At 40.5% G+C, this 23,102-nt stretch overlaps 1 protein-coding gene across 2 annotated transcripts in view; it reads right to left on the minus strand.

Moving 5' to 3' along the window:
- rev3l (REV3 like, DNA directed polymerase zeta catalytic subunit) overlaps window positions 1-23,102 on the minus strand; it is a 153,695-nt gene that overhangs the window by 36,575 nt on the left and 94,018 nt on the right. For both annotated transcript variants that reach the window (XM_067985058.1, XM_067985059.1), the window contains 9 exons: window positions 19,907-20,838; window positions 18,902-18,984; window positions 17,387-17,509; window positions 14,344-14,551; window positions 12,799-12,910; window positions 11,944-12,059; window positions 9,861-9,979; window positions 2,094-2,212; window positions 362-503 (listed from right to left, as the gene is read on the minus strand). In XM_067985058.1, the coding sequence (XP_067841159.1) occupies window positions 362-503; window positions 2,094-2,212; window positions 9,861-9,979; window positions 11,944-12,059; window positions 12,799-12,910; window positions 14,344-14,551; window positions 17,387-17,509; window positions 18,902-18,984; window positions 19,907-20,838 (1,954 nt within the window). The remainder of the gene's footprint in view (window positions 1-361; window positions 504-2,093; window positions 2,213-9,860; window positions 9,980-11,943; window positions 12,060-12,798; window positions 12,911-14,343; window positions 14,552-17,386; window positions 17,510-18,901; window positions 18,985-19,906; window positions 20,839-23,102) is intronic.

Genomic DNA, 23,102 nt, shown 5'->3' on the forward strand with positions numbered 1-23,102 from the left:
TTGCACAGAATAAAGGTTAAAATCCAAATCTGGAAGCAGAGTTTAATTTGGGGGAAGGGTCCAACAGGGTGGCAGAAAAGGTGGAGCATGCAAACTCCCTTTCTATAAATTTAGAACTATTGTGCACACCAAATTCAGCTGCAGTTCAGCACAGCATAATTATTTTATTCACCACTTTTCCTGTTAATTTATGACAATTAGAACAGTTGCAAATTACAAATACAACAGGAAAAATATTCAAGTCATCAGTTTGGATTTTACAAGTCCTGATAGATTATCCTAACATCTGTAGTAAACAGTAATATGAGAATGACAGCATCGTTTCTACACTAGACACAGGACCTAAAAGTTAACCACTAACCTGTGCACCTCTTGTCAGCACATGATAGAACAAGATACCAAATAGTCGTGCCAATTCGCTCGTTCTTCCAATCACATCCCGCCGTTCCAGCAACAGTAGATTTCCACGTACGCGGCAAATATAATGATCAATCATCTTCCATCTGTAATAAAATAAAAGCCCAGACATTCGAATCACCAGAACACTCCAGAAGTTACTGTACTCATTTCAGGAACTCATTTGTATCTATCTCATACCATTAGCAGATATTCTTCTAAATTCATTTTTGCTGAGTGGAGGAATGTACTTTGTCAGTAAAGGAAGGAAAAATGAGGACTGATTATTTTCTGCTCGTGAAGGTGGAGGATGTAAACATTGGGAAATGGGATACAGTTCCAATTTCAAGTCAGATAGCGTGTGTTTGGAAACAGAATGGTCATCGAACTTGTCTCAGTGTTCATCAGTTCCACTTATCAAAGGATTGGAAAAGGTGCATGGTACACAGCTTAAGGAGACTTGTAATATCTGAGCTACAATTAAATTTTAGACAAATGGGGTGTACACAAGTTCATGGCATCCAGTTCGTATGATGAATGGGACACTTGAGCTCATCCAAAACTCTGTTGCCCATATCCTAACTCACACCAAGTCCCAACTGAACTGGAGAAGGCATCTACAGCAGACCCAAAATTTGTAACACCTAGTCTGACCAATTCTGTCCCAATCAAGAGCAACTAAGTTGCAGTTAGGCACTGAGAACTGAAGAGAAAGTTATGAAGTACATTGCTGCCGGGAGCCCACAGCTGATGTGCTCTGAGCAGGCAAGGTTTCTAGCCTGTCCTCTTGATACTTGGGTGGATGAAAAGGTGCATGGTACACAGCTAAGGAGACTTGTATTGGTGATCTACAATCAAACTTTAGACATTTCGTTTATGGAAACAAATGTTGATCTAGTTCAGAAAAGTAGTTACAATTTTTACCTAGCAATGAATAGGTTTGTGTTTAGGGTTTCATGCTTTCAAATTTCTGTTGGTATATATCTACATACAACACAAATATTATTTCTAAAAATAAGTACATTGTGCTGCCCTATAATGGGTCTATGAGAGCAGTCCTCAATCTTGGAACTGTGCTCCTTGACCAAAGGTTAGCGGGTACTCCTGCCATCCAAGTTCAGGCTCACTGCTTTTTGTGAGTCGACCTCTCATCGCTTCATGTAACAAGGTGGGTTAATAAGTACAACCCTGATTGATCCACTGACATTTTAAAATTCAGTCCACTTTTTAAAAAAAATCCTTCATATGCCTTCTTTCCCCATCTGATAAACTTTTCAGATACTCCATGGAGTCCCAGACATCGTAGTTTGAGTTTTAAGTTGCTTTTACATTGTATGAAACCCATCCGAACTGGTGACGAAGTAAACTTGCCACAGTCACTTAGGCTGGCTGCTCGGAAATAAAATGGTTGTAAGAGACTGGGGGCATAAGAAACCTGTGCCATTAATGTAGCACAGCACTTAACCCAGTAGAATAGTAGGTTTCATTTGAAACAGTGAGCAAACCCTACTCCTAGTCTTTAGGCATCATTCAGAATAAGGGTATATTTTGTTTAATATAAGCTAGATTGGATAACTGAACAGGCTGAGCTTTATGAATATTGCACTGTAAATCAAACATACCTGGAAATCCAAATATAATCCAGACCTAAGCATGCAAGTTAATTGTTAAAATATAGTTGTACTGGAGAAGATTACCTGTACAGATCGGTCTTATTATCAAACCAGTCGGACAGGACACGGAAGGAAAAGAGTGGAAAACGCTGGTGAAGAACATGAAAGGCTACATTCTCAAAAGAGTAATTGTTGAGAGCAACCTGTAAGAAAAAAAAATTACAATACTACACAAAATCATTGCATTTTATATACAAACTACTTAAGACCTTGTACAATTAACTGAACATGACAGTAACCAAAAGTATGCCAATAAAAGCATTGTAGAATAATCAGTGGAGAAAGGTTTGGGAAGAAAATAAACTGAATATGTATTAAATGTCCAATAGGGTTTAAAGCCCATGGGATTAAAGGGACAGTGGCAGCATGGATACAAAATTGGCTAAGGGACAGAAAGCAGAGAGTAGTGGTGAACGGTTATTTTTCAGACTGGAGGGAAGTATACAGTGGTATTCCCCAGGGGTCAGTATTAGGACCACTGCTCTTTTTGATTTATATTAACGACCTGGACTTTGGTATACAGGGAATAATTTCAAAGTTTGCAGATGACACGAAACTCGGGAATGTAGTAAACAATATGGAGGATAGTAACAGACTTCAGGAGGATATAGACAGACTGGTGAAATGGGCAGACACATGCCAGATGAAATTTAATGCAGAGAAGTGTGAAGTGATACATTTTGGTAAGAAGAATGAGGAGAGGCAATATAAACTAAATGGTACAATTTTAAAGTAGACGCAGGAACAGAGACACCTGGGGGGTGCATGTACACAAATCTTTGAAGGTGGCAGGACAAGTTGAGAAGGCTGTTAAAAAAGCAGATGGGATCCTGGGCTTTATTAATAGAGGCACAGAGTACAAAAGCAAGGAAGTTATGCTAAACTTTTATAAAATATTGGTTAGGCCTCAGCTGGACTATTGTGTCCAATTCTAGGCACCACACCTTAGGAAGGATGTCAAGGCCTTAGAAAGGGTGCAGAAGAGATTTACTAGAATGGTACCAAGGATGAGGGACTTCAATTACATGGAGAGATTGAAGAAGCTGGGGTTGTTCTCCTTAGAGCAGAGAAGGTTAAGGGAGATTTGATATAGGTGTTCAAAATCATTAACTGTTTTGATAGTTTCTCCATATTTAATCTGTTTCCAGTGGCAGAAGGGTCAGTAACCAGAGGACACAGATTTAAGGTGGTTGGCAAAAGAGCCAGAGGAGACATGAGGAAACATTTTTATTTAAACGCATGATCTGGAATGCACTGCCTGAAGTTGCAGAAGCAGACTTGATAGTAACTTTCAAAAGGGAATTAGATAAATACTTGAAGGGAAAAAATTTACAGGGCTATGGGGAAAGAGCAAGGGAGTGGGACTAATTGGATAGCTCTTTCAAAGAGCCAGCACAGGCATGATGGGCTGAATGGCCTCCTCCTGTGCTGTATTATACTATGACAGGGTTCAGATACTTTCTCTATTAAAAAGTGCAGGTATCTGACTGAGTCTAGCAGTCAGTTACTTTTTGAACTGATAAATTATAAACTTCACATTGGTCATTTACAGACAGGCAGTATGTCATTTACACACAATTCTGTGGTAATTAAAACATGATACTGCAACCAAAAATATAACTTTGAATAAACCATGTTTTTGAGACAACTTTCCCCCGAACTGTAATCAGTTGCAAAGTGTGAAGAGTTCCCTTTTGTTTTAAGTTCCAAAGTCTTTTTTTTTGTCACTTGTAGGTTTTTTTTTGTTGGGTGGCATGAATTCTAATTTTAAAAAGTATCCAGCTGAAATGCAAAGTCACATATCCTCATCCTTTAAAATACTTTTGAAGGATATATTAAAATAAATTGCAGCACAGACCAAAATATGAAAAAATATTACTGTTTAGTGATTAATTCATGTGCATAATAATTTGCAATCAATAAAAAATTATATATTGCTTTTAAAAGTGTTAGTGTTTCTAATGTAAATAGAAAGCTTGTGCACAAAGAAATGTACAATGACAGAGCATGGAATGATAGTCACATTTCCCTCCATAGTATACAATTTGCCTGACCACAAACTAAATCTAAAGGAAGGTAATATACAAAATGTATAAAGAACAGACCTCTGCTGACCACCACGAATCACTGTACCCCAGTCAGTTTTGGCCTGTGCCACAAGTTATTTTAACATGTCCTACAAACTTATCCAAAAAAGAATGTGTAACCAAGCAGTTGTTGGCATTTCAGCTGAATATTCAATGACTATTCTACTATTAAAATAGTCTATTTGGAACCTGAAACAAAAAGGGGATTCTTTAGTACACTTTGCTACTGAGCACGTTTTAAGAGAAAATCATTTGCCTCAAAAGATCATTTGTTCAAAGTTACATTTTCTGTAGCAAAGCTTTGAAAGCAGGCTGCTTGAGACTAAACTTGTCTCAATCTCCCTAACAGAGAGACAATGTCCTTTTAAAAGCACTTTTCCACTAGAGGAATGCAGGTGATTGCAGATGTATGGATACCTTCCATCAGCTTGAAATGTATCCCAGGCTGTTAAAAGAAACCAGGGAGGAAATAGCAGAGGGTTTAACAATCATTTTCCAAACTTCACTGGATACAGGCGTAGTGCCGGAGGATTGGAAGACTGCTAACGTTGTACCATTGTTTAAAAAGAGAGCAAAGGATAGACTGAGTAATTACAGGCCAGTCAGCCTGATGGGCAAATTATAGAGGGATATGGGCCAAGTGCAGGAAATTGGGACTAGCTTAATGGTATAAACAGGGCGCCATGGACATGTTGGGCTGAAGGGCCTGTTTCCATGTTGTAACTTCTATGATTCGGAATTGATTCCGAGGGACAGGATAAACTGTCACTTAGAAAGGCACGAACTAATCAAGGACAGTAAGCACGGATTTGTTAAGGGAGGGTAGTGTCTGACTAACTTGATTGCATTTTTCGACGAGTTGAAAAGGAGGGTCGCTGAGGGTAGCGCAATTGATGTAGTCTACATGGATTTTAGCAAGGCTTTTAACAAGGTCCCACAAGGCAGATTGGTCAAAAAAGTAAAGGCCCATGGGATCAAAGGGAATGTGGCAAATTGGATCCAAAATTGGCTCAGTGTCAGGAAGCAGAGGGTAATGGTAGACGGGTGTTTTTGCAACTGGAAGGCTGTTTCCAGTGGGGTGCCACAGGGCTTGGTACTAGGTCCTTTGCTTTTTGTGGTATATATTAACGATTTGGACTTAAACGTAGGGGGCATGATTAAGAAATTTGCAGATGACACAAAGATAGGCCGTGTGGTTGATAGTGAGGAGGAAAGCTGTAGACTGCAGGAAGATATCAATGGACTGGCCAAATGGGCAGAAAAGTGGCAAATGGAGCTCAGTCTGGAGAAGTGTGAGGTAATGCATTTGGGGAGAGCAAACAAGGTGAGGGAATACACAATAAATGGGGAGATACTGAGGTGTAGATGAAGTGAGGGACCTTGGAGTGCATGTCCACAGATCCCTGAAGGTAGCAGGATAGGTAGATAAGGTGGTTAAGAAGGCATATGGAATGCTTTCCTTTATTAGCCGAGGCATAGAATATAAATGATGTGGAGATGCCGGTGATGGACTGGGGTTGACAATTGTAAACAATTTTACAACACCAAGTTATAGTCCAACAATTTTATTTTTAATCCCACAAGCTTTCGGGGGCTTCCCCCTTCTTCAGGCGGTGTGGAAATGACATTTTCGAATCCTTCGCATTTTAAGATCACAGAACAATGCCTGGTGATTACTGCCCGTTGCCAAGGCAATCACAGTGAGCAGACAGAAAGGTGTCACCTAAAAAGGCCACCGAATATACAAACCCCCCCAAAAAGAGAGAGAGAGAGAGAGAGAGAGAGAGAGAGAGAGAGAGAGAGAGAGAGAGAGAGAGAGAGAAGGAAGACAGTCAATGACCCGTTATATTAAAAACAGATAACATTTGTTCGCTGGTTTGGTTACGTGTAGTGTGACATGAACCCAAGATCCCGGTTGAGGCCGTCCTCATGGGTGCGGAACTTGGCTATCAATTTCTGCTCGACGATTTTGCGTTGTCGTGTGTCTCGAAGGCCGCCTTGGAGTACGCTTACCCGAAGGTCGGTGGATGAATGTCCATGACTGCTGAAGTGTTCTCAGACAGGGAGAGAACCCTCCTGTTTGGCGATTGTTGCGCGGTGTCCGTTCATCCGTTGTCGCAGCGTCTGCATGGTCTCGCCAATGTACCATGTTGAAGGCTTGACTCATCGATCGACAGTTCCGACGGGCCACATCGAAAAATCGCGTAGACCTCCTCAGAAGACTAACACGGGACGCAACCAACAGAGTACCCTTCGTCGTCCAGTACTTCCCCGGAGCGGAGAAACTACGCCATGTTCTCCGCAGCCTTCAACATGTCATCAATGATGACGAACACCTCGCTATGGCCATCCCCACACCTCCACTACTCGCCTTTAAACAGCCACCCAACCTCAAACAAACCATCGTTCGCAGCAAATTACCCAGCCTTCAGGAGAACAGTGTCCACGACACCACACAACCCTGCCACGGTAACCTCTGCAAGACATGCCAGATCATCGACACAGATACCACCATCACACGAGAGGACACCACCCACCAGGTGCACGGTTCATACTCCTGTGACTCGGCCAACGTTGTCTACCTCATACGTTGCAGGAAAGGATGCCCCAGAGCATGGTACATTGGCGAGACCATGCAGACGCTGCGACAACGGATGAACGGACACCGCGCAACAATCGCCAAACAGGAGGGTTCTCTCCCTGTCGGGGAACACTTCAGCAGTCATGGACATTCAGCCACCGACCTTCGGGTAAGCATACTCCAAGGCGGCCTTCGAGACACACGACAACGCAAAATCGTCGAGCAGAAATTGATAGCCAAGTTCCGCACCCATGAGGACGGCCTCAACCGGGATCTTGGGTTCATGTCACACTACACGTAACCAAACCAGCGAACAAATGTTATCTGTTTTTAATATAACGGGTCATTGACTGTCTTCCTTCTCTCTTTTTTTTTGGGGGTTTGTATATTCGGTGGCCTTTTTAGGTGACACCTTTCTGTCTGCTCACTGTGATTGCCTTGGCAACGGGAAGTAATCACCAGGCATTGTTCTGTGATCTTAAAATGCGAAGGATTCGAAAATGTCATTTCCACACCGCCTGAGGAAGGGGGAAGCCCCCGAAAGCTTGTGGGATTAAAAATAAAATTGTTGGACTATAACTTGGTGTTGTAAAATTGTTTACAATAGAATATAAAAGCAGGGATGTTATGCTGGAACTGTGTAAAACACTAGGTAGGCCACAGCTTCAGTAATGCCCACAGTTCTGGTCACCACATTACAGGAAGGATGTAATGAGGGTGCAGAGGAGATTTACAAGGATGTTGCCAGGACTGGAGAACTTTAGCTATGACGACAGATTGGATAGGCTGGGGTTGTTTTCCTTGGAACAGAGGAGGTAGAGGGGTGATTTGATTGATGCGTACAAAATTGTGAGGGGCCTAGATAGGGTGGATAGGAAGGACCTATTTTCCTTAGCAAAGGGGTCAATAACCAGGGGGCATAGATTTAAAGTGATTGGTAGAAGGATTAGAGTGGAAATGAAGAAAATTCTCACCCAGAGGGTGGTGGGGGTCTGGAACTCACTGCCTGAGTGGGTGGTAGAGGCAGAAACCCTCAACTCATTTAAAAAATACCTGGATGTGCACCTGAAGAGCCGTGACCTGCAGGGCTACGGACCAAATGCGGGAAAGTGGGATTAGGCTGGTGGCTCGTTTCTCAGCCGGCGCAGACACGATGGACTGAATGGCCTCCTTCTGTGCTGTAAATTTTCTGTGATTCTAGTTGCATTCTAGTGTAAGCAAACCTAGGAACCAGTGGTTGGTGATTTTACTGCCAGAATAAGGCAGTCAATAGAGGATTGTTTTATCTTTTGTGGGTCTCTGTGTAAAAGTGGAGCCCAGCACATTAGGCACTGGCTCCAGTTCAAATGTGAAATGAGGAGTGTGGCACATGGACATCACTCTCTTGGAACGGGGTGCTGTATGAGGTGTGTAAAAGTGAGTTTATGGTTTTCTAGTGATCATGGACATCATTTATTGCAAGCTTCCTTTACTGTGTATTGATATGACATATTACATATGGCACTGTATTTCCTATTAAAACTCAAATACATAGAAGTTACAACATGAAAACAGGGCTCTTGGCATTTACCCTATATGCAATCAAATAGATTTAATCACATTTGCCCACCTTTTTCTAAATCCCTTCAACCCCTTTTTCTTCATCCACCTATCCAATCAAATCTTGAATGTTGATATTGTTTCTGCCTCAACCACTAATGCTGGAAGTGAACTCCACAGACTCAACTCTGAAGTTTCTCCCTCCTACTGATCTAAATCTCTTACATTTACTCTTGGATCTATGGCCACTCAACTGCTGGAAATAATCTGTTTCTACCTACCCTGCCCCAACCTTTCATAATTTTAAATACTTGTGTCAGATCATCTTGTAAGCGGTGTTGTTCTAATGAAAAAAGAAACAATTTTTCCTCATAACAGGCAACATCCCAGTGAATCTGCGATGTACCCGCTGAAGCCTCAATATCCTTTTTATAGTGGGCCGAATACTGCATACAATACACAAAGATCTTATTGAGGTTGCATATATGCTCATCACCACCTCTTGGCTTTTATATTTTATATTTCGAGATTAAAACTAGAAATTCTATATATTTTTTTTTAAAAACAGCCTTATCAATCGGGGGTGCTGCCTTTAATATTCTGTGAACCTGTACCCCAAAGTATCCCCCGCACTTCCACAGCACCGAGTCTACTTCCATGCTGTCATTTTTAAAAAAAAAACAAAATGCATTACCTCACAGACACTGAATTCCATCTGCCAGTTCTTAAGCCCATTCCCTTATCAATATCCATTTGCAGTTTCTTTTGGTCCTCTAAAGAATTAACTACACTTCTTATTTTGGCATCATCTGCAAATTTCAACAATACTCCCTCTAGGCCTATATCCAAATCACTGATATATGCAGTAAACAGAAGTGGCCCCAGAACTGAACCCTGAAGGGCACCACTACCCACTTCGCTGAAAAACTGCCCTTAACACCTACTCTGTTTTCTCCCTTCTGACCAATTTTTAAATCCAGTGTGCTATCCTATCCAAATTCCATACATCCTAATCTTCTCTGATAATCTCCCACATGGTACCTTGTCAAGGTCTTTCCTAAAGTCCATGTACACTACATCCACTGCATTTCCCCAAATACCATGTCTTTTACCTCCTCAAAGAATTCTGAGATTTGTAAAGCACAGTCGTCCCTTTTGAAATCTGTGCTGGCCACTTCTAACAATTTTCTCTTTAATTAGGATGAAATTGCCAAATATCTAGATAAATTCTCTTTTAAAAAAAAAAAAATTCCCCTACTACAGTTAAGCTAACCGGCCTGTAATTATCCAGATTAGCTGTCTCCTTTTTAAAAAATGGGTACTTACCATTTCAATTACATCTGCTAAAACACATCTCTTTATTTAGTACTGTTCAGTTCTTCACCTACAAATTTCTTCAAGTATTCAATATATTCTAAAGAAAAAAGTGTAGTTATGTGTTTTAGCAGAATCAAAATTTAGAGATCAGAGACTGCTGGTAAACAATCGGAGCTTTACTGAGTCTGCAATGTTTTCTGAACCTACTCAGTTTGTGTCATGCTAGTGATGTACCCAAATTATACTTTGCAAAATGTGACCAGTTACCTCGCTCCTCATCATTCTCCAAACATTCAGAATGATCCGTCCCACAATGTTTATCTCAGACATGGCAGTTGCACCAAATTCATCCCTTTCCGGAGCAAATCGATTTTCTCGGTCGTCATCTAATAAAACAAAAGATGTTTTAAAATCTTCATATACAATAGTATCAGTAAAACTGAAACAATGTGTATCAGTCTTGAAATAATGCTTGGATTCTAGTCACCAGTACACGTAGCTCTGCTGGTAATTTATACACATGTTCTTGCCTAAGGGAACTATTTTGGCATAAAATCATAATGTTGCTAAATTTGTTGTAATTTACAGAATCACAGAATGGTTACAGCATAGGAGGCCTTTTGGCTCGTCAAGAACAATCCAGCTAGTCCCACTCCCCTGCCCTTTCCCCGTAGCCCAGCAAATTTTTTCTGTTCAAGTACTTATCCAGTTCCCTTTTGAAAGCCAGAATTGAATCTGCCTCCACCACCCTTTCAGGCAGTGCATTCCAGATCTACGTAAAAAAAGTTTTTCCTCATGTCGCCTTTGGTTCTTCTGCCATAATTTAATTAGGACTCAATCATAAATAAGAAACCAAAATAAAAAAATCTTGAATTGTAAATGTATCTTGTGTTCTTGTACAACACCACAATTTAGTTTAGGTGAATTTAGGCATCTGTATTTTTTCACTCCCTTTGAAGCAGTTATATTTTAACACTGGTTCAATTTGTCACAAACCCCACTGACAAACAGCGATGGAGAGAGATCACCTAGCATAGGGGCCAGGAAGTGAAGTTGGGTTGTCAGCCCTATAGGGGGAATGGGGTCGAGAGAGCAGGAGGTGGCACTAATGGACAAGTTGAGCTCAGAGAAGAAGAGGGGAGTTAGCAGAGAAACTAGAGAAAGGTGTGGGATCAGGACCAGGGCCAGGGCAGGCAGGAACTTTGGCTTGGTGGACAAGGAGGGGGAAAATCAGCAGAGGCAGCTGAACGGATGGTCTGAATCTTAGTGACAAAGTAGTCCAATAGCTCCTCACACTTGTTGCTGGAAAGGAGGGTACAGATCAAATAATGCTTGCTGTGGTCCAGCCAGATCTGGTGATGGATGGCTAAACCAGATGTGCAGATACACTCATGGTTGTGCCTCTGAGACTTGGGGGAGTGAAGATGAGAGCCATACCAACAAGAATGACCAGGATGAGAGAGAGTAAAGGTTCTGCTCGGGACATGGGCTTCAAAAATGGAGGTGAGGAATAGATGGAGCAAAATCGACAGCTGGAGAAGTATCATGGCAATGGACTGCCAAAGGCTAGGCAGTTGTCAGGATTTTCCTAGGGGCAGATTCAGACCTACTGCTTTGAACACAAGTTTATGCGTCTGCAAAGCAATGGGACTGGAAAATAAGCTGATTTCCTCAGCACTGATCCTACTGCATCTTTAAAAGAAAAGAAAATGTTTTAAAACTCAAAAGCTGTAGACTCTGCTTTGGACATCAGCTGGCCCCCATGTTGTGTGAGCCTTCACAGCTGGTAAATTTCTGCTGCTAAGTATCACTTCCCAATACGTTGTATCACAAGCAACACTGCAGAAGATCCACTAGTTACATTTAATTCTTTAAAATATAGTTGATACCCCTTGCCATTTTTGACAAAAAAATAAAAATCATGCTTCTCTTCCTGTAAATTGTTTTACTCTATCTTCCACCCTCTGGTTTTCTCTTGATGAATCTTAGTTTTTCCCTACTTTCTTTTGGCTTTCTCTCTTTCTGCAAGTCTGTTCTCGTCTCCCACTTGCTTGCTAAATGTCAACAGCTCCATTCACTTCAGTATAAATGCAACAAGAGGAAGCTAGATAAGTACATGAGGGAGAAAGGAATAGAAGGATATGCTAATAGAGTGAGATGATGTAGAGCGAGAGGAGGCTTGTGTGGAGCACAGACCAGTTGGGCCGAATGGCTTGTTTCTGTGCTGTAAATTCTATGTAAAGTGACTTATTCCCAGGCCTTCCTCGTTTAGCATTTCATACCTTGGAATGGCAAGAGGAAGACGCTTTTTTAAAAAAAAGTGTATGTGTCAATTTTAAATTAGTCTTACCTGGAATACGGGAGATCATCCGACAGAGATCAACTTCTAATGCAGCAGCTCGCTGGAAAAGGTAGCTCCAAGAATGCATCTGAACCTCATACCCCAGCAGAATATCAGGATCGTACCTAATACAAGTCAAGTTCAAGAAGATGATTTAAGAATCAACCATCTATTCAATTTCACTGTAGTGCAGAAAAGTTAAAATACGAGCACACAGATTATTTGGAATGTTATAATTTGCAGAGAATGAGAGCATTTATAACACACCATCTCCAAGACTTCCTTGGCAGCCTCATTAGCTTTGTACTCACTCACAGAAATTTCTCTGTATCCTCCAATTCTTTTGATGAAGACAGGAGTGTGCGAAAGAGTGTACGAGGGAGAGCGCATCCACTGTCCACCACTCATTACAGATTGCCCAAATGTGTTTTCACTCAAAATAATTTCCGTTAAAAAAAATCCTGTTGAAATCACAGCCTTCCCCCCAGGTAAGGAATATTACCCCTTTTTCCTCTCTGTACATTACATGCATTAAATTAACATACAGATACCATTATTAGGCAGCAGTCAGCAAAGTTATTATGACAAATCTGAAAGTATGTTTGCATTACGTTGGCGGGCCCACAAAGGAGAGAAACGTAGCTGGTAATAAATAAAATATTTCCGATCAGTATTCAGACAGGACATCACCCTGATTCTCTCCCTTCTAGGAGAAAAGGATTTCTTCTTCCTAAAGTGACATTCATATTTCTCATTATAGAACACAATATAGCTATTTTAGGCAAGTTTTGAAGGGAGGCAAAATGGTTCAATAAAAGTACTTCAGTCTTCAAATAATTATAATGAGCAAAGTGTATATAATACCTTCTGATGTTATTAATGAGTTCCTGAAACAGTTCCTTCTCATCATTCACATAAGAAACCTGAAGACCTGTGACACCAGATCTAATGAGCAGTGGGGTCTGGCTCCTGAGTCCTGAAATAGTGAATAAACATTGTGCTTTTTTACTCATTGCCAAAAAGTAACAGAACCTAGCAATTCATACTGACACTTCATACTGCAAAATACTACCCAATTGCACTACAGCTCAGATCACCTGGTGTAATCCAGGGACTTTTGCTATTTATTGAAATGAAACTAGTGGCTCACCCAATTCATGTAATACCATGTCAGCTAACTTATTACCTGAAATTAGCATAGTTACAGAAGCATATAAAATATAAAGAATACCAGAAAAGGGCTCCAATCTATGTAGCCTAAAAAAGAGCAAATAACTGGCTAGCAGAATTTTACATGAGGTAATCTAATTGGCTGCATGAATTCACAGGTAAAGTGAAATGATGATATCAGGTAAGTCAATCAATCCATAATGCCCGATTCTTAACTTGAAGTAAAGATGTCATTTTGAGGGGTCCAAGTATAAATGTGGAGTTTCCCTCCGATTACTCAATGGGCTAATTCATTGACCAATACAAATTAGGAAGGTTCCAGATTCAATCTTTGGTACATGCTAAATCAGTGGATTCCCAGTGGGGCACTAGAATTAGTGTCTCAAGTGTAGGAAAGAAAGGATTCCTATCTAGTGACCCCAGCTGGAAAGTGTACACGTGTGGTTGTTGGGCAAGGATAGACTTGGTCTCTGCTGTGATGGCCCAGTATGCTGATATTCACACAAGAATGGCTACTTCAGCAGGTTTGGGGAATTAGAAAAATGTACGGGTTAGAGTAAATATAGTCTCAAGTTCACATCTCGTTCAAGTGAGGAAAGATTTTTGAATTGCTGACCACAGTGCTTCTTAATTTCCCAAATGAACTGCAGATCATTTCCTTGTGGTTAGCACTTCTACCAATATGTGAACTCCTGTATATTGAACTGCTGTATATTGAAAGTACACTACTTCTCAAAACATACTTGGCCCATTTGCAACATCAACAGATGTAGTGCCATGGGGTATTTTTCTATGTTAAAGGCACTATATAAATGCAAGTTGTTGTTGTAATATTACCTTTCTATGCTTGGGTTTGTTTAGTTGGTCAAACAAACCAGATTATTGCTACCTAAATTGTTGTCAATCAGTAGTAAATTAAGCAATTAACTCAATCCATGTAATTACAATTTTAAAAAAATTTTTAAAAGGTACTGTACCTATTGGATTCTCAGTAAATTGAGTAAATTGCAGTGCACTTACAGTAATCTAAATGAATATTTGTTTTCACAAGCAAATACAAACAATCATTTCACTAGTTTGCCCTCCTTTAACTTACAGAACATTATCTTAGAAAATACACAATAGATCATCAATTGTGATGGCAACGTGTGGCTATTTGAGCAGCCTTCAGTGTACAACCATGCTATCAGCATAATATATCCCCAATTAATAAGTGGCTATTTGGTCTATGCTTCATACCAAGAGAAGAGGCACCTCTGTTGGAGCAGATATGGTCCTTATCAATTACTATAGCACCAATAACCTCAGTTTTATTTGTTTCTGGAAGCAGTGCATCAGAAGAAATACAGTAGAATAAGGCACAGATTGGATCAAATTCAGGGTCAGGCTCCAAATCACGTCTTGTGCGAGCATGTAATTCCATACTCATGAGTACAAGGTACTGCACCTGCAAGTAGAAACAGGTCAGAGCATTAATGTATATTGCACTTAAATTATTGAATCATAAAATTGTACTAAAAACTTAATTCAAGCAGAGGGAGGAGAAAATTTAGATTTTTTTCACTTAAAAAAAAGATTTTTTTGTACTATCTCAGCATGAATTAGGAAAGTATTCAAGGCATGCAAATTCAAATTTTAATCTATTTGGAAAAATGTGCTCAAAACTTTGTCTAAGCGTACTTTTACACAAAAAACAACCACCACCTTCCTGGTCTGGCTTACCAAGAAATTACAGACCTACCAGTTGTGAGAAATTTACTGGAACTTATCAGGAGCAGTGACTGAGCACTTGGATAAGTATGACCTGACCAAATAGTGTGAGTATGCATGGATTTGTGAAGCGTTGGCCATGTCTGACTAATCTTGTTTAATTTTTTGAGGCGGCCACTGGCATGGTGGCTACAGGAGTGTCTACGGATGTTGCCTATGTGGACTTACAGAAGGAATTTGATACGGTTCTGTACAAGGGATCAAAAATATAAGTGCACGGAATTGGAGGTAACCCTATGACATGGGTTGGTATTTGGTTGGGAGGTAGGAGACAGAGAGTAGGGATAAAAGGAACATTCTTTGTTTGATGGGATGAGACGAATGGTGTTCCCCAGGGATCTATACTGGGGTCTCAGCTTTTCACCATATATATTAATGACTTAGATGAAGGAATAGAGAATTGTATATCCAAGTTTTCATATGACTAAGTTAGGAGGCACGGTAAGTTGCATGGATGGCAGCAGGAAGTTACAAAGGGACATAGAAAGACTAAGTGAGTGGGCAAAACTATAGCAGATGGAGTTCAATGTGGGGAAGCATGAGGTCATCCACTTTGGATAGGAGAAAGACAAATCTGAATATTTTCTCAATGGTGAGTGACTAGGAGCTGTGGAGGAGCAAAGAGATTTAGGTGTCCATGTACACAAATCAGCAAAAGCTAGTGCACTACTACAAAAAGCAATCAAAAAGGCTAATGGAATGTTTGCCCTGTCTCAAGGGGGTTGGAATACAAAAGTTAGGAAGTGATGCAAGTTGTACAGAGCCTTGGTCAGACCCCATCTGAATTACTGCACTCAGTTTTGGACACCATACCTCAAAAGATATATTGGCCTTGGAGGGGGTATAGCACAGATTCACTGGAATGATACCAGAGCTTAAAGGGTTAAATTAGGAGGACAGGTTGCATAACTTGGTTTGCATTCCCTTAAATTTAAAAGGTTGAGGAATTATCTAATCAGGGTGTTTAAAATGATAAAGGGATTCAAAAGGGTAGATGCAGAGAAACTATTTCCTCTGGTGGTAGAATTGGAAGGGGGCATAATCTTCAAATTAGAGCTAGGTCAGTTAGGCATGAAATCAGGAAGCATTTTTTCACACAAAGGGTAATAAAAATCTGGAACTCTTTTCTCCCCCACCCCAATGGCTGTGGATTCTGGGTCGATTGAAATTTTCAAGACTGAGATCGACTGATTTTTTTTGGATAAGGGTATCAAGGGATATGGAGCAAATGAAGTTGAGGATAGATCAGCCATGATCCAACTGAATGGCAGAACAGGCTCGAGGGGCTAAATGGTCCACTATTATTCGTATGTTTTGAAGTTATGACCTGACAGTTCAGCATTTACATATTATAATATAAAATGTATTTCATTTGTGCATAAGTATACACACACACACAAAGATATTATATAAAAATATTTGATCAGGTCAAATTATTTAAAATCTGCCAGCATCAGTAGGTTTGACAATAATACTTTCCTACTTCGTTACCAGTCTTTCCAACCTAAGCAGCGACGTGGCAGGAGGAGGATAGCTCCCTGTCTTCCTCAATGCTACTTTGAGCCAGATGCCAGGTGGTATTCAAGAACAACCTACTAATGACAGCACTCTCTCTCTCTCTCTCTGATTTTCTTCCCCCACCCCCATTGTAAGGAATCCCCTGGTCTCCCTCCAGTAGTGCAGCTGAGATTGGAACGAATCTGGGTTCACTCTTCCGTTGCACTTCAACACACCATACACTACTGTACTACCTGCAGGATATAAGTGACATTTAAATGAGAGCAGTTCTGGCTTTCCCACCACAGTAATCAAATTAGACACAAAGATATTATATATGGGCTGTGGAGACCAAGTCACTGAATATATCTAAGAAGGAGTTAGACAGATTTCTAGACACAAGGCATCAAGGAGTATGGGGAGAGAGTGGGAATATGGTATTGAGATAGAGAATAAGTCATGATCATATTGGATGGCGGAGCAGGCTCAAAGGGCTGAATAGTCTACTCCACTCCTGCTCCTATTTTCTATGTAGACAATTTTACTTGAATCTTAGCAGTTTTATCAGTACAAGAATCAAGAAAAAATTCTCACAAGTGAGTTTAGGAAGTTAGAATCATAAAGGTTACAGCACGGAAGGAGCCCATTCGGCCCAGCGAGTCTGCGTCAGCTTTTTTTTTGGCGGGGGGCGGGGAAAGATGAAGATTGTGTGTTGTGGAAAACCCTTTTATTGCTTTTCTACTGTTATTCTAGTTAATCATTCAGAAGCTCTCTAATGGCAGCTGTGCATCATGTGGTGCTGTTATCTTTATATAACATTCAATGATTTGATTGGAGGTGGGGGGGTGGGGGGAGGGGAAGAAATTGTCAAATTTAACAAAGACCTCAAAATAAAGAAGTCATTTTGACAATGTTGAGGCAATGGCTTACTAAAGTAGCTTTAAAGATTATAGGGAATGATCGGTTTACGTGGGGGTTGAAGTTTTATACCAAGACTGAAGAGAAGATACAATACCTCATGCAAAGCTTTTGCCTCCTGGAGGTTTTGTTGGCTGACCTTGAAGCCATAGGAGTTGTTTAGAGTTGGTCCTTCTATCTGGGACACATCTTTCTTAGCAGACTGAACAGCAAACTGATTCTGGAAAAGTGCACAAACATGGTCACATGGAGTACTGTGAAATAGCTTATGTGCCAAAAGTAGATTTTCACAGTAATTGCAACTGTGTTTCTAGATTATTTACTAGATTATAGGAGAACCAAACAAGACCCTGAATTACCTCAATGAAATTCTGCATAGTTATTGCTTAAAAGCAATGTCCATTGGATGACATTGTTGGGTTTGTGGGACCTTGCATGAACCTGCAGCAACATGACACCAGATACTGCATAAATGCAAGTACTTCCTTTGCAGATGTATTATGCAAACCCCATTTGTCTGGTAGACTTCAATGACCACTGTAGCCAACAAACTGGCTCCAATGGACTGTAAAGGGTCAGAACAGTAAAACCATGAGCTACAGTCTGTCAACAAACCACGGAATCTTATAAGTACGCCAATTTGTTTGGTTTGGGAAAATGTTTGTCCAGTTCACACAAATGTCCGGATAAACCATGCCCACTAGAAATGGAGTTCACTGTAATACAGCTGTTTATAATACCTACCACAGCACAAGTATGAGGTCCCTTTTTCTTTGAAAGACGTTCAGATAAAACAACAGCTGTAGTTTCATGGAGGAACAAAAAAAAATCACCTAGGGGTAGTTTAAGTTCTTTGGACGTTTTGGACAGATAAATTTCTTACACATGACTGTATAGAAGACCTCATTCTGAAGCACACCATTTATTCTTTAGGTGGAAAATGCAGAAACTAGACTTCAAGAGGAATATAAATAGTACAACACACTATGAACAATGTAACTCATTTTTTTGAACTAAATAATTCCAAGCAGGACCAGATCAGAAAGAGAACCAAGGGAAAGGCTAGGCGGACTCTGTATGTGGAGGTTAAATAAGGGATGCCATACCCGCCTTAGACACCAACATACTTCCTTATTTATTCAGCTTTCATGTACAAATAGGAGAACAGTGCAAATCACTTACTAAAGACTCAAACTGGTCAGTTTTAACTGGCTATCTGGTGTGTCCCTTGGAGACGTTTGAAGTCATATATAGTAGTAATAAGTAGGATAACGTCATCAGCAGCTTCTACAGCATCAATCTCAGCAGACTTGGCCGTCTCTAAAATTACGTACATTCAGCATACACTTTGCTTACCAGCACAGGAGCACTGAAACAAAGAGTGGGTTAGGCTTTGCATTGATTTTAAAAGTTGGGCAAATTGACAGTCCCACTGAGATCAGTGCTACAGAAGTTGCTTACAAGATCACTCTCACCTATATTGTTCAACTCCTGTATTTGACTCAAACATCTCAGAGGTCCATGCTGCTGGCTGCATTGGGAGGGGACAATGAGATGCACATGAAATATTTTGTCGGTTAAGACTGATCACAATATCCAGCTTGTGTATTACCTTAAGTTGAGTTGTTAGTAGCACTCTCCTCAAGGAGTCAGAATTACCGCCCTTTCTTTGACTGGTCTTCTGAAGCCTGGGCTCTGAATAGATTAAAATAATTTGTATATTAAACAAAAATGTTCAGAAACTCAACCTTCTAAAGTTCATTGCAGTATAGACCATGATATCCAGTTGAACTAGGACCAAAATTTGGTAAACAGTAAATAAGTGAGGAGATGCCATCTTCAATTTATGACTTAGAATCACAGTAAACCCTCAACATAGCCTAGGTTGCCAAAGGAAATTGTAGCATCCCTAATACTGCTCCAGCTAGGATCAGCTAATTCAGCAGAGACCAGGGATCAAACCTTGAATCTTCCTGGTCAGTATGGCTCAGTTACTCACTGGTTTATCTAGTACAATGCATTTTGGTATGGCAGTTAAAGGAGCCATTACATATTATCTGCTGTATCTAGTCATCTCTAGACATTAAAATACCACAATATTTATAAAATATACCATTGGCAGGAACCTATGAAAGGAAGGAGGGAGAAGGAGAAAAACACTGCTCTTGTGCGCTTCCTAGCAGTGATTCAGAGCAGTACAGGTAGAGGCCTAAAAGTAGAGAGCCAACCTGTGCTCTCAGTCAGAGATGTTGAGTGGCCATGGGAGGTCACCCAAACATCCTCCTATTTCACCTAAATACTACACCTAAATAAAGTGCCAGCAGCTACAATTTTAACATCTCTATTCTGGCATTAAAATATTTACTAGACGTTTAAACAGCATCTCAACAAAGCAACAGAAGACAATTTCTACTACACTATTTTAAGAACAAAAATGGATAACTCTTAGAATTTATTATCTAGAATCTTTTTAAGTCTATGGGGGATCCTACCAAAGTTTGTATAAAAGATGCTGTATTGAAATCTCAACATGAAATCAGTTAAACATTTTTTTTTACAATTACAGTAATATTTATTTTTCTACCATCAGTTTAAAACCATAGAAATGAATACCCACCCATTCGTACAGGAGTGCAGTAAAGCACTTCAGGAATCCCATCACTTCTAATTCTCTGTGCAATAGGTGTGCTGTGCAGAATGGGTGCAGAATTCCCAGCAGCTCCTATCTTAGACTGAAGGGGTGATCTTGCCAGCTGCTGTTCCTCACCCTGTCCGGCACTTGGAGGCAAGTTTCTGCAGGTCGGTAATGAGCAATCCTCTGCTGCAGTCTCTGTGCTGAAGGTTCGTCTTGGCTCAATTAAGTCCCTATTTTCTTCATTTGGCTCACACTGACTTGCATTAGGAGAAGTTGGTGGCTGCCATGGAGGCAACAGTGGTGAATCGGGAGAACTGTATGCACGATAGTAATCGTCATCATCTTCAAAAGACTCCACTACTTTAGTTAGTGGGCTTCCTGGAGACCTAGATTTTGAGTTGTTCTGCTCTGGGGTTTTCAGGAACGTTGTTTCAGGAGAGGAGACAGATTCACTTATCTGGGCATGCACTGCAGCTTGCTCTTGGTTAGGAACTGCAGAAATTGCTATAGCCAACTCTTCAGCTATAGGAGACTGACTTGTTTGTGGAGGCTGCAAACACTGATTCTGATTGGTATTCTCAGTTAAACCAATCTGATTCTTTGAACATTTCTTTGAATTATCGTATTCTCTTTTTGCCTGAAGCCACAACTGCACCCGTTGTAAACTAGGTGGACTTTTACACGGCAGGATTATAATCTTTCGGTCTTCAGAAGCTCCTGGACCAGCCCCCATTCTTTGAGCAGCGGAATGTCTATTACCAGAATAGGAAGGGGAGCCAGGTCTAGCATTTTGTGTCATTGCAGATAAGGCGGTCTTCCAGAACTGCAGCCCTTCCAATGAAAAATCTCCATCAAACTCTGGCAATTCATTGGGCAATCTGGTTTCAACTGTCAAAACCCGTCCTCCTATCTCCCTATTATTGAAGGAAAAAATTGTTGAGTCAGCTGGACATTTAACTAGGTGTCCAAAGCAGCACAAGTTGTAAGGAAAATGTTGAAACCTACTGCATCTTTTACATATGAACAATTTTTTACATAATTCTTACTGTCTGACACCTTCAGCCCATCATTTGCTCACCTTTACTATTCTATCAGCGAGATAACTGCCCTAAACTTTCACCTTGTGGAAAGCAAATAAACTTATATGGTTTTTGAGTCTCAATATTGGGCTGAAGTACTGAATGGATAAAGTTATAATTGTAAATATTACAAATACATCTCACTTCTGGCAGACATTTTAGGTTTTCACGATGTAATCTTTCCAAAAGGACATATTATTGCAAAAAGTTGTTCTTAAAACAAAAGTATGCATGTACCCAGCACTCAAATATTAAGGCAGCAGAACCAAAATGAGGAACAGCTCTATACTGCTCTGCAAGAAATAATCTGTGATGTGATGCATTCACCTTGTCCAAAAGAGTTAGAAAAATGAACCAGTGGAAATATTTACAACAGCAATTTCCTGTTGATTTGTCTCCTAAAGAACTACTGTGGGTTTTCATCACCACAAATCTTCAAAAATGACTAAGTTAAACTGCCCCAAATTCAATATCGTTACTGTCCATGAAAATTGCATCAGGACCTTTGCATAAATTGCTGAACACATTGAATAAGCAAATTTGTCCAACAGAGACAATAGCTGCTTCTACTTGAAAATCAACTCTTATAAAGGGCAGGGCCTGTGCTGGGCACAGCTGGGATTTCTTCACTTAATCACAAAACTGAATCCAGTAGGGACAAAAATTGCTGCCTGCACCAGTCATCTGTATATTGGTATATGTGCAAGGGCTTTTACTTCTGCTAAGAAGTAGCCACTACTAAGAGACTTGGGGAGTACTCTGGATATTAAAGTCTGACTGAATTGTAGTACTTTATATTTGTGGTTTCCACATTGACATTGGATCTCAGGTACATTCCTGTGGTATTCCCTGATCTCAATTTAGAAATATGTATCCTTCAGGCTGACTAACATAGTCAGTCTCCTGGCTGCACTCTTTGGATGATCTGCAGCAGAAAAACCATCCTGCATTTTTTCAGAATGAAGGTATCCTGTGCCAGATGGGTTAAACATGTCCTGTGCATTTAGGGAATACAAAGTTCTCCTCTCCTAAATGAAACCTATTCCATAGCCCTGGTGAGTGAAAGCTTCTGCATATTGTAGCACTGTAGGTTGCAAGTACTTAAACACTCAAGAAAACTAGCCACCTAAATCTGGAAGGGGAGACATAACCACTCCTAGTGGTTCCTATCAAATATTCAATAAGATCCACAGCCATTTGAATCCCTCTACTGGACTACCTTCTAACAATGGGAAAAAAAATAAAATAATCACTGTTGGAATGAATCATGAGGAGGTTGGAGCACCTATCTTACTCTTTTCGGATCACAGATTGCCTCAGAGTAAATTCCCTCTGCCTTTTTGATGGTAGGGGTCAGGCTGGGTGTTGAAGTGCAAAAAACGATTAGTTCCTAAAAGAATCTGTGGGAAAGTGGCAAATTGGATCCAAAATTGGCTCAGTGGTAGGAAGGGTAATAGTCGACAGGTGTTTGAGGCTGGAAGGCTGTTTCCAGTGGGGTTCCTCAGGGCTCAGTGCTAGGTCCCTTGCTTTTTGTGGTATATATTAATGATTCGGACTTGAATGTAGGGGGCATGATTAAGAAGTTTGTAGATGATACAAAAATTGGCCATGTGGTTGATAGTGAGGAGGAAAGCTATAAACTGCAGAAAGGTATCAATGGACTGTTTAGGTGGGCAGAAAAGTGGCAAATGGAATTCAATCCAGAGAAGTGTGAGGTAATGCATTTGGGGAGGACAAACAAGGCAAGGGAGTACACAATAAATGGGAGGATACTGTGAGGTGCAGAAGAGAGGGACCTTGGAGGGCATGTCCACAGATCCCTAAAAGTAGCAGGACAGGTAGATAAGGTGGTTACGGCAGCATACGGGATAGCCGAGGCACAGAATATAAGAGCAGGGAGGTTATGCTAGAATTGTATAAAACACTAGCTAGGCCACAGCTAGAGTACTGCGTACAGTTCTGGTCACCACATTACAGGGAGGATGTAATTGCATTAGAGAGGTTACAGAGGAGATTTATGAGGATGCTGCCAGGACTGAAGAATTTTAGCTATGAGGAAAGATTGGACAGGCTGGGGTTGTTTTCTTTGGAACAGAGGA

The sequence above is a fragment of the Heptranchias perlo genome, chromosome 5, assembly GCF_035084215.1.
Source record: "Heptranchias perlo isolate sHepPer1 chromosome 5, sHepPer1.hap1, whole genome shotgun sequence".
NCBI lineage: Eukaryota > Metazoa > Chordata > Chondrichthyes > Hexanchiformes > Hexanchidae > Heptranchias > Heptranchias perlo.